The 13,540-nt window shown below is 35.7% G+C and overlaps 1 protein-coding gene and 1 pseudogene across 1 annotated transcript; one reads left to right on the top strand and one right to left on the bottom strand.

Moving 5' to 3' along the window:
- Positions 1-720: 720 nt before the first annotated feature.
- On the top strand, positions 721-1,302 carry LOC109185551. The gene has a single exon (XM_019335489.1). It carries the CDS (start codon positions 721-723, stop codon positions 1,300-1,302), a length of 582 nt encoding a protein of 193 aa, XP_019191034.1.
- Positions 1,303-2,068: 766 nt separating this feature from the next.
- Positions 2,069-13,540, bottom strand: LOC109185545 (annotated as a pseudogene).

The following is a 13,540-nucleotide window of genomic DNA, read 5'->3' as shown; positions in this document are numbered from 1 at the left end:
AACTGTAGATTCATAATCTCATAACTGTAGATTCATAACTCCATAACTGTAGATTCATAACTCTATAACTGTACATTCATAATCTTCGAAGCTCTATATTCACAATTTTAAAGCTCCATGGTCATAATTTTATCACTATATATGTTCATAATTGTAAGTTCATAATGTTAGAGCTCTGTGTTCGTAATTTCATAATTGCATAACTGTACATTCATAACGGCATAACTGTACATTCATAACGGCATAACTGTACATTCATAATCAAAAAAAAAAATAACGCCGTTAACGGCAAAACACGCGCGAATTTTTTTTTTTTAACTAAATGACGCGTTTTTTTTTTAAAAACGACGTCGTTTTGGGCCCGTGTCCACAATTCAATGTGGACACGGGTCCAGAGCATAATTTGCCACTCGTGACTTAAGAGGAAAATTTACTGTCAAAAATTTGACAGATTAGGCAAACATTAAATAATTGATTTATTGATTTGCCCTAGATTTAAGTTATAGTGTAGGAAGTTTCTGTATGTTGCTAGATTATAAATTTATAATACAATTATTTTCCCCATTATCGTTTCTACAAAACCATCGTTCTACATAGAGAGAGTGAAGTTATATTGAGCATCCATGAGAAGGCATCTCGATTCAAATCAATGACTTGATCAGATTATCTGAAGATGAATTGATCGAAGCCAAAACTTGATCAAGTCGAGATACTTCTATTATGGAGTTGGGTGATTACGTTGGTGTGGAGAGCTGTTTTGACCCAGTTATGGAGTGGGGAATGAGTCGCCGAGTTCGTGGCGAGGGGAAGAAGGAGAAGGGAGCGATGAAAGCGAAGGAGTTTCCGCCGCCGATACCTTGGCTAGCCAGGACGGGGAACTCGCGGGTTTCCAGAATGCCGTGGGTTTTGAAGCGGTGTTATACGGAGGACGGAAGGCTGATCATTACTGCAGAGAAAACCGAGCGGCACGAGTACTTTGAGGCGCACCGCTCCGACGGTCGCCTCCGCCTCCGCCTAGTACCGCTGGACGTCCTCTTCGTCGGAGAACCAGATGAGAGCGCGGAGGAGGAGGAGGAGGAAGAAGAAATGCACGGTGGCGATCATCATCAAATCGATGGTGCAGTTTGTGACGGCAGCGATGATCCGATCGCCGCTGTATTGGAGGATCCTCGATCGGCTATGGCGATCGGCGGCTCGCTGATAACTGACCCCTGCAGCGGCGGCGGCGGCGGCGGGAACAAGTGTTCAAATTCATTTATTTTTGGCGTGGCGGTGACCGCTATCCCTCCAATCCATACCTAACCGAATCGAGATACCTCTATACCTCTATATCTGGTTAATCTGGAGATTTAAGGCTATTCTATTTCCAAAATCAAAGATCGAACCCTTGATCTTTGATAAAGAGGGAACGATGAGTCCCTTTCACCCAACTGCACCCTCCTCTAGGCTCAAATTTTGTGTTTTGATGGTTTACTTTTTTGACTCCCTGTTTTATCTCGTTTAGTCCTTTGCATCTAGAACTACTTGAAGTTAGTTTTGTCCTTAGTTCATTTCTTGGTCTGCACCTCAATTCACCTTGAAATGTATTTGACTCTATCTAGCATAAGCATGTGTCTATGCTATTCGATATTGTGGGATACCTTAAGCGGAATTAATTACGACTTTCCGTGCTTAAATAAAGTAAACGAAATATATATTAACCAAAAAACATTATAACGATAGTGACCAACATTTTAAAATGTTATATAAATGACTATAAATTTGCTTACAAACTAGTCCTAACCCCGGCTTGCATAAATTTGTATGAACCCAGTTTATATGTGAAGGTATAGATTAACATTAATAAAGATATTTTGTAGATTGTCCATCTATTAAGTATTTCTAACTATCTTATTTAGTATTTTCGATTTTTATGAAAAGAATATATTTTTTTTACTATAAATTTGATCCATTATTTAGAATTTATGCCTATATTTCTATTAATTTAGATGTAAAAATTATTCCAGACAAATCATTAATTTGATAAATAGCGGTACAGACATGACACAATGTAATTAATATGCAGATATGATATGATATATGACATAGAGCAAATCTGGTAGACTCCATATATATTCACAGTACGTTATAACAAATCAATGATGAAAGAGTAAAATATCTTATATATGGAACAGAATTTATTCCAGACATTTATTTTATGGATGGCTAAATAATTACTCCATAACTACTATTGAGGAGAATTACAAGAATAAGTTATTTGAGAGATCCCATGATTAATGTATAATCCCTTAATTATTATAGTCTCAATGGTGAAAGAATAATTGGATTACCAGAGAAATATCTTGGAAGATACTCTACCAAGGAATTTGTGATCCGGGATGACACTAAGTTGTTTTCCTATGTGGGAGATTGTGGGTTCAAGCCTCATTAGAGGTGGTATTGAATCTTTGTGACTGAAAAAGTAGTTATGAATAAATATTGTAACAAAAAAAAAAAATCTTGGCAGATACTCTCACCAAATTTAGAGCATTTATATTTTATAGAGACGATTACATTTTGGTTGAAGAACTCTCTCTCTCTCTACAAGTTTTACAATAAATAATTTAAAATATTCTCTCGACATATTCATCAACAATATAATCTAGATTTAAATTGATATTGAAGAGAAAAAAATTCAAGTGAATTTATCACTTCAAGGATCGTATTCCATATTAGCCGTGGCGGCGTAGCCATGGATGAATTAGAGAGTCGAACAATTGTTGTGAAGATCTCTGAGCTCCATTAAATCTTTCTATGATTTTTTACCGGATAAGTAGTGGACAATATGTGGTATATGAGTATATTACATATGAGTGAGATCGTTTCTCTTACAATCTATATTTAAATACTTGTTGAGATGGGTGGTCACCCAGACATAGATGTAGTTTGCATCGAACTTGCCATATTTGAAGGTTAAAGTGTACATACTTTAATTGACTTGCCAATTTGTAAAGATTTGCAAATTGAGTTTATGTTCTGTGGACACTAGACAATAGATTGCTATCTAGTTAGCTTTTTAATTTGTATAAATGAAATACATTGCAATGATACTTATTATAATAATAAAAAAAATATCATTTTGCTACCAATCTTCAAAATTTTACTACTTTAATCTCTGTCAAATTATTCTTTTTTTTTTTCTTTTTAGTTAGTTTAATTGTAATTGCCCCACACCAACAAATTCTGGCTCCGTCTCTGCTCATGTCTACTCATGTCCTATCCAAGGATGGATGCATAGACATATTTACATCCAAACTCTGATGAGAAGTTACTTGAAAGTTACATGGTGGTTAAAGACATTAACTTCCAAACTAATATTACACTGATAATTTATTGTGACATGAAAAAATATAATTACGTAAATCATTTATGTAGATTTCATAATAAAAATGTATCTCCTTAAGTTATGTATTGCATGCAAATATTTGTGTAAGAATTATATATATGCATACATTTATACCTTGAATGCATACGTGTATGCATACACGTACAAAGTGTATATATATATATTATAATTTCCAAACATACAAATTAAATATGCATGCAACAAAACCCACTAACTTAGCCATAATAAATATTAATTCCCTGCTGCTTGCGTGTAATCCGAACAGTAATATGGTTTTCGAATAGTCATTTGCCAAGGGAAGTAAACTTTATTCCGCATGGTTTAGCAAATCAACAACCAACGAATGGTCAATTTTGACTTTTCAAAGTCAACCCTCCGGAAATCAAGGTTCAAAAATAACTTCTCAAAAGTTAATTGGTTCCGGAACTGAATATTCTTCGGTTTCAACTTTCTGCAGAATTTGTATTTCCCAATTAACTTTCTACTAAACTTAAAATAATCATTATAAATCCACAACTTTAAAATATTATTTAATTTTAGTAAGAGCAAATACGAATTTTAGTCTAACGAGTATTAACAAAATGACGGTGTTGGTCCACATGTTTAATTCCTACCAATTAACATCCTTGACTATTATTTTAGTACAAATTTTTATCCACGACTATTATTTTAATATCAAAATTCATCACACCGGTCACCCCTTAATTTAAGACATGCTGAAATCAATAAATTTTGAAGGCATTTTCGTCTTTTTCAACTTTAGATCCCAATTTGCAGTTCTCCTCATAATCCTGGCCTACCTTAATTTGAGAAGGAGAACTGCGAATTGGGATAGATCTTAGGACTTAAATTCATTTATTCAAGCTCAAATAGAGATCTTTAATTTGAAAAGGACGGAAATACCCTTAATAATTTCATATTTCGGCATGTCTTAAACGAGGGGTGACCGGCGTAATGTAAAATAATAGTCATGGATGATAATTGGTACTAAAATAATAGTCATGGTACTAAAATAATAGTCATGGATGAAAATCGGTAGGAATTAAACATGTGGACCAAAACTGTCATTTTGCTAACACACATTTGCTATATAAATTAAATATCCAACAACAAGCAGTACAGACACGAGACCATGTAATATGCAGCTAGATAGGCTATATGGCATAGAGCAAATCTGGTAGAGTCCATCTTCACAATAATTTATAGCAAATCAAGGTACTATGGTCTCCAGGGAGCTGGGGGAGGTGGTGGGGTTGGGAACATAGGAGGCACCGAAGAAAACATTGTGTTCTTGTCAAGTCCAATAACATGTGTTGTTGTGTCGTCACCTGACAAAGCAACAAGGGCAGCCACTAAACCAGCATTTCCTGCAAGCGTAGCCTCTGTATAATTGTAATAACTGCGGACATCATGGAAACCATCGTTCTTGTCTGGACCAGCAACCATGGCTCCAACAATGGTGTTTGGGTTTGGCTTCTTTGAATCCCTCCATTTCCATCCTTCTTTACACTTGTACTCGATCTTGTTTTTGGGAATTGATGCCCCTCGATGGTGAACCTGCCTAGGATAGTGGTTGCCAAATCCCACAATGTAACTCATTTTTCTGGGATGTACTCAATCTGATCCAGAACGTACCCAAATTTTTAACAGGATCGGAGTTATCCGGTAACACTTAAATAACTACACTACACAATTAAGTTTCAACATTATATATATATATATATATATATATATATATATATATATATATATATATATATAGGGAAGGGATCAGGTGCGGGAATGACTTTCTGTGCGGTTGGACGCACATTAAGCATTAAACTGAAGCACGTTAAGTACATGACACAACATATTCACATTAAGCAAACAAACAATACACCTTAAGCACAAAACTCATACAGCACAAAACTCACGTACCTTAAGTTTCAACGAGTACTCACATTAAGAACACTAATCTCACGCACATTAAGCACAAAACTCACGCACCTTAAGTTTCAATACTACTCACATTAAATACACACCCACGCACCTTAAGCACAAGACTTACACACCTTATATACAAAACTCACGCACAACTGCACGAGAGACACGCAACCGCATGACTTCTCTCTCTCTCTCTCTCTCTCTCTCTCTATATATATATATATATATATATATATATATATATATATATATATATATATATATATATATATATATAAAATCCGGATCAGGTGCGGACGACTCTTCTCGTGCGGACATAAGACTGTGTGTAGTGCACTTAGGGGTGGTCTGTAGTGCATCGCCAAATGCTAGTCTTTTGTGTACACAAGAATGCTTGATGGTGCATTGGACTCAAAGTATCATCAAGGCATCAAACATATCTAAACGCACCAACAAGCATATTTAAATACACCAGTATATCATTGAAATTACTAATGTGTAACCACGGCACCAGAATTTGGTAGTGCATCAGAGACCAGTCTGTAGTGCATCATAGACCAACATTTAGCCATCCGCGCGTCCGCACACGAGGAGTATATAGAGTTCTAGTACATGTACTCCCTATTTCTACTGTCTCACTTTTACTCCCTGAGTTGATGTAAAATGTTAACATTAACATTTTGTGAGATGGAGTACAAGTTGGGAATAGAAATAGTATTTTTCATATATATAAAATAGCAGCAGCTATCTCACCTGAGTCTGAGCAAATTGACGTAGGACATGAATTGAGTAGAAATTGGGTCCACAATACCATCCAGGAGTGTCTGCAGCTGCTAGATAGTCACTGAACAAGGTAGCCAAGTAGGCTGCATTAACCACATACTGAAGAGGCTGAGGACCTCCGTAGTTTAGCTGTATCAAACCTCCTGCACATCCCATCCCATCCCACAAATTAAAATTTCTACTTTTTTTTTTATTTTTTATTTTTAAATTTGCTTCAATTAATAGCTACAACTTCAGCCATACTCAACTCTGCACATTAAAATAAGTACCTTTGGTTCGGTTAAAAGAGTTGAAGAATGGCAAGTAGGAGCACATGACTATGCTTGTCTGGTTGTGAAATGTCATCAACATTTCTTCATAAGGATACCCAGGGCTCAACAGCAGTCTCATACGACTCAAAAGTACCTAATCATTATTGAACCAATTGCACAACATTTCTTTAATTAGGACACAAACCTCATAATATGCTCCAAATTTTGAAGTGCAAAACAAAATACTCCGTATATAGCTTCAACTACAACTACTACTACATAAGGAGGCCCGGGGGTATGGTGAGTTACTGTTAGGATCAAACGCTTATTACTATGCCAAAAGCTATACTTGATAGCAAAGACGTAACTTTATTTCTTTATAAATTGTCATTACATTTTTGAGAGTCTGGGTGCTAGACTTGGGCCTTCACTGGCCTCCGCCCAACAATTTCAATCATTATTGCATGGACCATGGTCCACACAATTGTGTGAACCATAAATAAAAAGTACATTTTTAATATACAGAATACATTATTTTATATAATGTACCTTCAGTACAAAAATAATGTACATTCAGTACAAAAATAATGTACCCTTAGTATATTAAAAATGTACCTGATATTCATGGTCCACGCAATAATTTGCCCAACAATTTTCTTAGCCACCAATCAAAGGACTTGGCCCTTTACCGCCTCCGCCTAACAATTCTCACTCCCAGCACCTGCTAGAAGCCGCCACATAGCTTTGATACCACTTGTAAAAATCAAGCATTTACCACTAAGTCAAAAGCTATGATAACGAAGACGCAACTTTATTTGCTTATAGAGATAGCCACCACATCTTCGGGAGGTAGGGTATTGGACTTAGCTCTTCACTGACCTTTGCCCAACAATCCCCTAGCACCCAAATAATGGATTTGCCCCTTTACCGGCTTCCGCCCAACAGTTACACTGTATGTACTTACTTGGGCTCCAGCAAGCTTGCCATCCCAACTCAAAACACCATAAAACTTGCCTCCCCAGAAAGCACCAGCATGCTTAGCAAGGCCTGGAGTTGTAGCAAGTTGAAGATAGGAAGCATTTCCAGTGGCATAATAGAGCCAAGTAGCACCCCAGATAAACTCATCCCAGTAAGAAGTGGAATTATAGAAAATCGCAGCATCAGTAGCACCAGCACTGTATCTGCCTCGCTTATCTCGGGAGAACTTAAATAACGTCTTGGCACCATGTACAAGTTTCTGCGAGTATGCCTCGCGGTCCTTGAACACAATGGATGCAGATGCAAGGGCAGCAGCCATCTCTGCAGCAAGATCAGAGCAACTTTGGCATTCGATCACAGGGCGCGCATAGTCGATGCCTTCTGGCCGAGTCCAACAATAATGATCATTCGGAGTTGTGCTCCCTCCTGAAGTATCCCCTACTCCAACCTAATACACAATTTGTTAGGATCAAGCGTGTGCCATAGTGTTGGACTTCACTTTTACCGACCTTTGTCTACCAGCTAGTCTTAACTATTCTTGTTGGGTTCGAACCCGTGACTGGACTATGGTGCATACGGATGCCAAAACGACGTCCTTTTAATTAAACGCGCGTCTCCCCTTAAAAAAAAATCAGGTTCTATTCCCAGCAACAATATATGAACTAAAATTCCATAATCGATGAACTATAATTCCATAATCTAATCTATGAACTAAAAATTTCAGAATGAATAAACTAAAATTCCATAATCTATAAACTAAAATTTCAGAATCGATGAACTACAATTCCAGAATCGATGAACTATAATTCCATAATCAATGAACTATAATTCCATAATCTATGAACTAAAATTCCAGAATGAATGAACAATATAATGTTGTTGCTGGGAATTGAACCTGGATTTTTTTTTAAAGGGGAGACGCGCGTTTTTTAATGAAACGACGTCGTTTTGGCATCCGTATGCACCATGCATGGTGCATACGGATGCACAGCATAACGATTGTACTACTTATTAGGATCAAACGTTTACCACTGGGGTGTCAATGCGGGCGCCTAATTAAGCCCGCCCCGCCCCACAATGGGCTTTTGCAGGCCGGCCTGCAAAGCTCGCGGGCTGGGGAAATACACAGCCCAAGCCCGCCCCATGCGAGCTCGTAGGTCCCGCGGGCCAGCCCGCGAGCTTAGTTTCAAAAATAAAAAAATTTATTATTTTATTATTTTATATTCAAATAATTTAACATAAATACTATTAATTTTTTCATGTATAAAAATAAAAAACAATTTACATTTTTCAAAATATTATATAAATAAATAAGAAATAAGGATCAAATAGGCCACCGAACTGCACATCAAAGTGCAATTAGACCATCGAACTCAAAAAGAATGCAATTGAATCCTTAAACTACACAAAATCATGCAATTAGGTTTAAAATGACCTGTTGACCTGAAATTGTGCTGACATGACGGTTACCGATTTTAAAAATAAATTTTAAATAAAATAATTAATTAAAAAATAAAAAAATAAAAAACTAGAACTGCCGGAGACAAATCGTCTCCGGCAGTCTTCGTCTCCATAGCCGGAACTTCGTCTCCGGCCATGGAGACGAAGGTTCGTTTCCCTAGCCAGGTCTCTTCATCTCCATGACTGGATATGAAGCTTCATCTCCTGGCCATGGAGACGAAGACTGCCGGAGACGCCGGAGACGATTCGTCTCCGGCAGTTTTAGTTTTTTTTTTTTTTTTTTTTTTTTTTTAATTTTAATTTTAATTAATTTTTTTTGTTTTAAAATATATTTAAAAATTATTTTTAAAATTGGTAACCTGCATTTCAGGTAAACAGGTCATTTTGGACCTAATTGCATGATTTTGTGTGGTTCAGGGACACAATTGCATTGTTTTTGAGTTCGATGGCCTAATTGCACTTTGGTGTGCAGTTCAGTGGCCTATTTGACCCTTATTCCAATAAATAAATAAATAAATAAATATATGTGTGTGTGTGTGTGTAATGTTACACAGCAAGGCATCGTTCTGTCTTGCTGTGTAACATATATACGTATATTTTAAAATAATAATAATAATAAGGCTTGGCCCGCAGGTTGCGGGTCTTTGCGGGCCAAGTCCGTTAGGCCTGCTATTTCGCGAGCCATTTTTTTGTGGCCCTAACCCGCTCCACTGCAAGGCAGATGTAGGCTAGTCTGTGGGCTTCATCCCACTTTGACAACCTTACTTACCATTACGTCAAAACTATAGCTAGTAGTGAATGCGCAATTTTATTTTTTTATAAACCGTCATCACATTTTTCTAGAGTTAGGATGCTAGACTTAGCCTTTCACCGACCTCTGTCCAACAATTCCCTAACCACATGATGCTGGACTTGACCCTTACCTGCCTCCGCCCAACACAATTTAACTATCAACTTAGCATGATATAGAGTACTGCTTTAATTTGGTATCAGTTATCAGATAAAAGAAGACTATAGTCCACGTATTACTCACGCACGTGAAGAGGCGTGTTAAACATATATTAATAATAAAATATAAACATAAATGTGTAATCCAACTGCAGATACATTATATTATTATTACCTGCACAACAACGCGATCAATGGTATCAGCAGAAGAATTGAAGGTCTTAAGGAGGTAATCAGTCCCCCACTGAATTATTTCTTTGACATGGTTGAGTTCCCCAGCAGCTTCATATTTTGAACTGTATTCAATTACACTCCAGCTCAGCATGGTGAGGGCAAATGCTTGAGGGAAACTAAACTTTATTGCATCTCCCGCATCGTAATACCCACCAACCAAATCTCTAAACATTGTTGAATCATCTGATTTCCCATCTTGCAAACCTGAATTGCCTCTCCATGACACATTATTGTATTTCGGTAGTTTCCCAGCTGCAAACAACAACGTAATGTAACGTTATATAAATATATTATGAATGTATGAGTTACATTTGTATGAGACCATCTCACGGATCTTAATCAATGAGACACTAGATGAATCTAAGATAATTGCTTGTTACTCATAAATTATGATAAAAATCTGAGTTAGACACTAGTTGAATCTAGGATAATTGCTTGTTACTTATGAATTATGATAAAAATCAGAGTTAATTCCATTTTTTGTCATTTTTTCCAACTTTCACCTCTATGACCAGTTGAGCTGCTCATGCGGGCAATTCCATTTTTTGTCATAGATGTATAGGTGACAATCCACTTTTAATTTTTTTTTTTTTCAAAACATCCGTTTTTTATCCTAGTATTATTGTGGTATGGCCATTTTTGGTCCTCCATCAACAAAACAATTTAAATTTCATCAAATACAAAAGCATTTCAATCTTCAATTTTGATTTTTTTTTTCAAAAATATAAATATAAAAAATATAGTGGGTCAACATACTTTGTATAAAAAAGATCGAAATATCTTTGTATTTAATGACATTTCAATGATTTTCTTGATAGAGGACAAAAAATGGTCATGCCACAGTAATACTATGACCAAATGAGGATGTTCTGATAAAAAAAAAAAAGACTAAAAGTGGACTGTCACCTATAAATCTAGGACAAAAAATGAAATTAACTCTAGAAATCATAATACTTATTACTTATATAGATATTGTAATATTTATACATGAAATTGTGATACTACTTAGATGAAATGATTATTACTAATGATCAATATTGTAATCCTTATAACTGAAATTGTGATACTTATAAAATGTAATTCTAACATAAATATTGTAATCCTTATATGTGAAGTTACTTACGAAAGAAATTGTAATATTTATTGTAGAAAATTTAATACTAATGTAATTGATTTAAAAATAAACCATTACTTAATTATGATAAATATTGTAATACTTATGTGTGATTGTGATACTATTTAGGGTAAAAATTGATTGTTACTAATGATAAATATTGTAGTGCTTATAACTAGAATTATGATACGCATACACCTAGTTGTCTACAACCCGACCCGTCTCACACAAGTTTTTGTCATATATTATTGGTTGCATTGGACAAAAAACATAAGCAAGCTAAGTACATCAAAATCAAACTGTCATATTTGGTAACATAGCTGATTAGCCAATTTTGTTTGGATTGACGGATCAATAGACTACTTTAAGTGTTTGGTAAAATGACTTATTCCATTAACTTATTATGGGCAATAAACCAAAATCTGAAAAGCTAAGAAGAAAAGTGTTTTTGGTTAGCTAATTGATGACCTTAAGTATAAAATGATCATTTTACTATTGTCATCCCTAACATTTATATCTCTCTTGTTGTTGTCAATCTACCTTGCCCTTTTTTCTTTCTGTTTCCATAACAACAATAATAATATTTTCTTTCTTTTTTTATTTCACTCATAATAATAATAATAATAATAATAATAATAATAATAATAATAATAAATAAATAAATAAATAAAATTGTAACAGTAATTTAACAGTTAATAAATTAACACAATATATTTATGTCTTTATAGTTCATTTAACATCCAATCAATTAGAAAGAAATAACTAATTTAGCAAATACTTTTTTACAACTAACTAATTAACTAACTATCAACTATCAACAATTTGTTGGTCAAACCAGCTAACCCAATAACTAGTTACCAGCTACTATCAACTATGGATTTGCCAAAGCCTACTATTTTGAAGATCGCAAATTATGCCATGGAATCGTGTTCACCGAGAATGGTGAACACAAGGCAAAACGACGTCGTTTTTAGGAAAAAAAAAAAAAATATCGCGGATGTGGAGTTAACGGCGCGCGTTTGATCAAATTATGAATTTTCTGTTATGAGATTATGTATTTTATGAAAATTCATAATCTCATAACAGAAAATTCATAATCGCATAACAGAAAATTCATAATCTCACAACTGAAAATTCATAATCTCATAACAGAAAATTCATAACCTTATAACAGAAAATTCATAATCTCATGGTTCCAAAGTGAATGTGTAGGCATGGTTCCAAAGTGAATGTGCAGGCATGGATTCATAATTTATGAATGTTCGTGATTTCGGACGGGAATATGTAGGCATGGTTCCAAAGTGAATGTGCAGGCATGAATTCATAATTTATGAATGTCTGAAATTATGAATGTAATGAAAATTCATAATCTCATAACAGAAAATTCATAATCGCATAACAGAAAATTCATAATCTCATAACAGAAAATTCATAATCTTATAATAGAAAATTCATAATCTCATGATTCCAAAGTGAATGTGTAGGCATGGTTCCAAAGTGAATGTGCAGGCATGGATTCATAATATATGAATGTCCGTGATTTCGGACGGGAATGTGTAGGCATGGTTCCAAAGTGAATGTGCAGGCATGAATTCATAATTTATGAATGTCCGAAATCTTTGTTCACCTCAAATTAAAGTGAAACCGCAAAATGTGAAAATAAAGAAAAAAAGTCATGCAATTAATTAAGAAAAAAAAAAAAAAAAAAAAAAAAGATAACGGTGTACTAACACCGTTGGAACCGTGTTCACCATAATGGTGAACACGGTTCCATGGCATAACGTCTGTTTGAAGATCAATCCATTAGATTATCGAAGATTACGTTGTTTTAAACAGTGACGTTGTTTTAAACAGTGAATCTAATTTCCACATAATACACACATAAAAGTATGAAAAAATATAAATCCAAAATGTTAGATTAAGTGGCTGGATCCAAGGATAGGAATTAGGATCGATACACTACTATAAATTAAAGCTAAGGTTAGCTCAAACTTACAACGTTGTGCGTTGAAGAACATGAGCGCTTTGTGAAGGGCGAGGGTGTAGTTATCCGGCGGCGGATTGTGGTGGCGGTGGCGCGGCACCATCTTCACCACAAGGCTGATGAAGCCAGCCAACAAAGCGGCAAAGACCATCACTCCGACGCTCCACTTGAACACCTTCCGGCTAACAATTATGCAACCCAGGTCCACGTATTTCTTCTTCTTCTTCTCCGCCGGACCCAGCAGCCAGCTCTGCTGCGTCTCGTCCAGAGACCGCGACAGCGCCGCCCGGTCCAACTCCTGCAAATTCCGGCTCCGCTCCTCGTCGGTGGCCGAGTTGGCGGCGCCGTGGATCTCCAGCGGGCCACCCCATGGATCTCTACCGTAAATACTCATTTTTCTGAGAAAGAATGAGAAATATTGACCAAAAGCTGCAGGATTTATGCAAGAGTTAAAAGATTGGAGTGGAAAACTGGCATGA

The sequence above is a fragment of the Ipomoea nil genome, unplaced genomic scaffold (assembly GCF_001879475.1).
Source record: "Ipomoea nil cultivar Tokyo-kokei standard unplaced genomic scaffold, Asagao_1.1 scaffold1334, whole genome shotgun sequence".
In the NCBI taxonomy this organism is placed as follows: Eukaryota; Viridiplantae; Streptophyta; class Magnoliopsida; order Solanales; family Convolvulaceae; genus Ipomoea; species Ipomoea nil.
The sequence above is the reverse complement of the archived record's forward strand: the minus strand, read 5'-3'. Positions and strand labels throughout refer to the sequence as shown.

What these genes read in the sequence shown, in the direction of transcription:
- LOC109185551 (XM_019335489.1), top strand. Translation starts at nt 721, where the DNA reads ATGGAGTTGGGTGATTACGTTGGTGTGGAGAGCTGTTTTGACCCAGTT.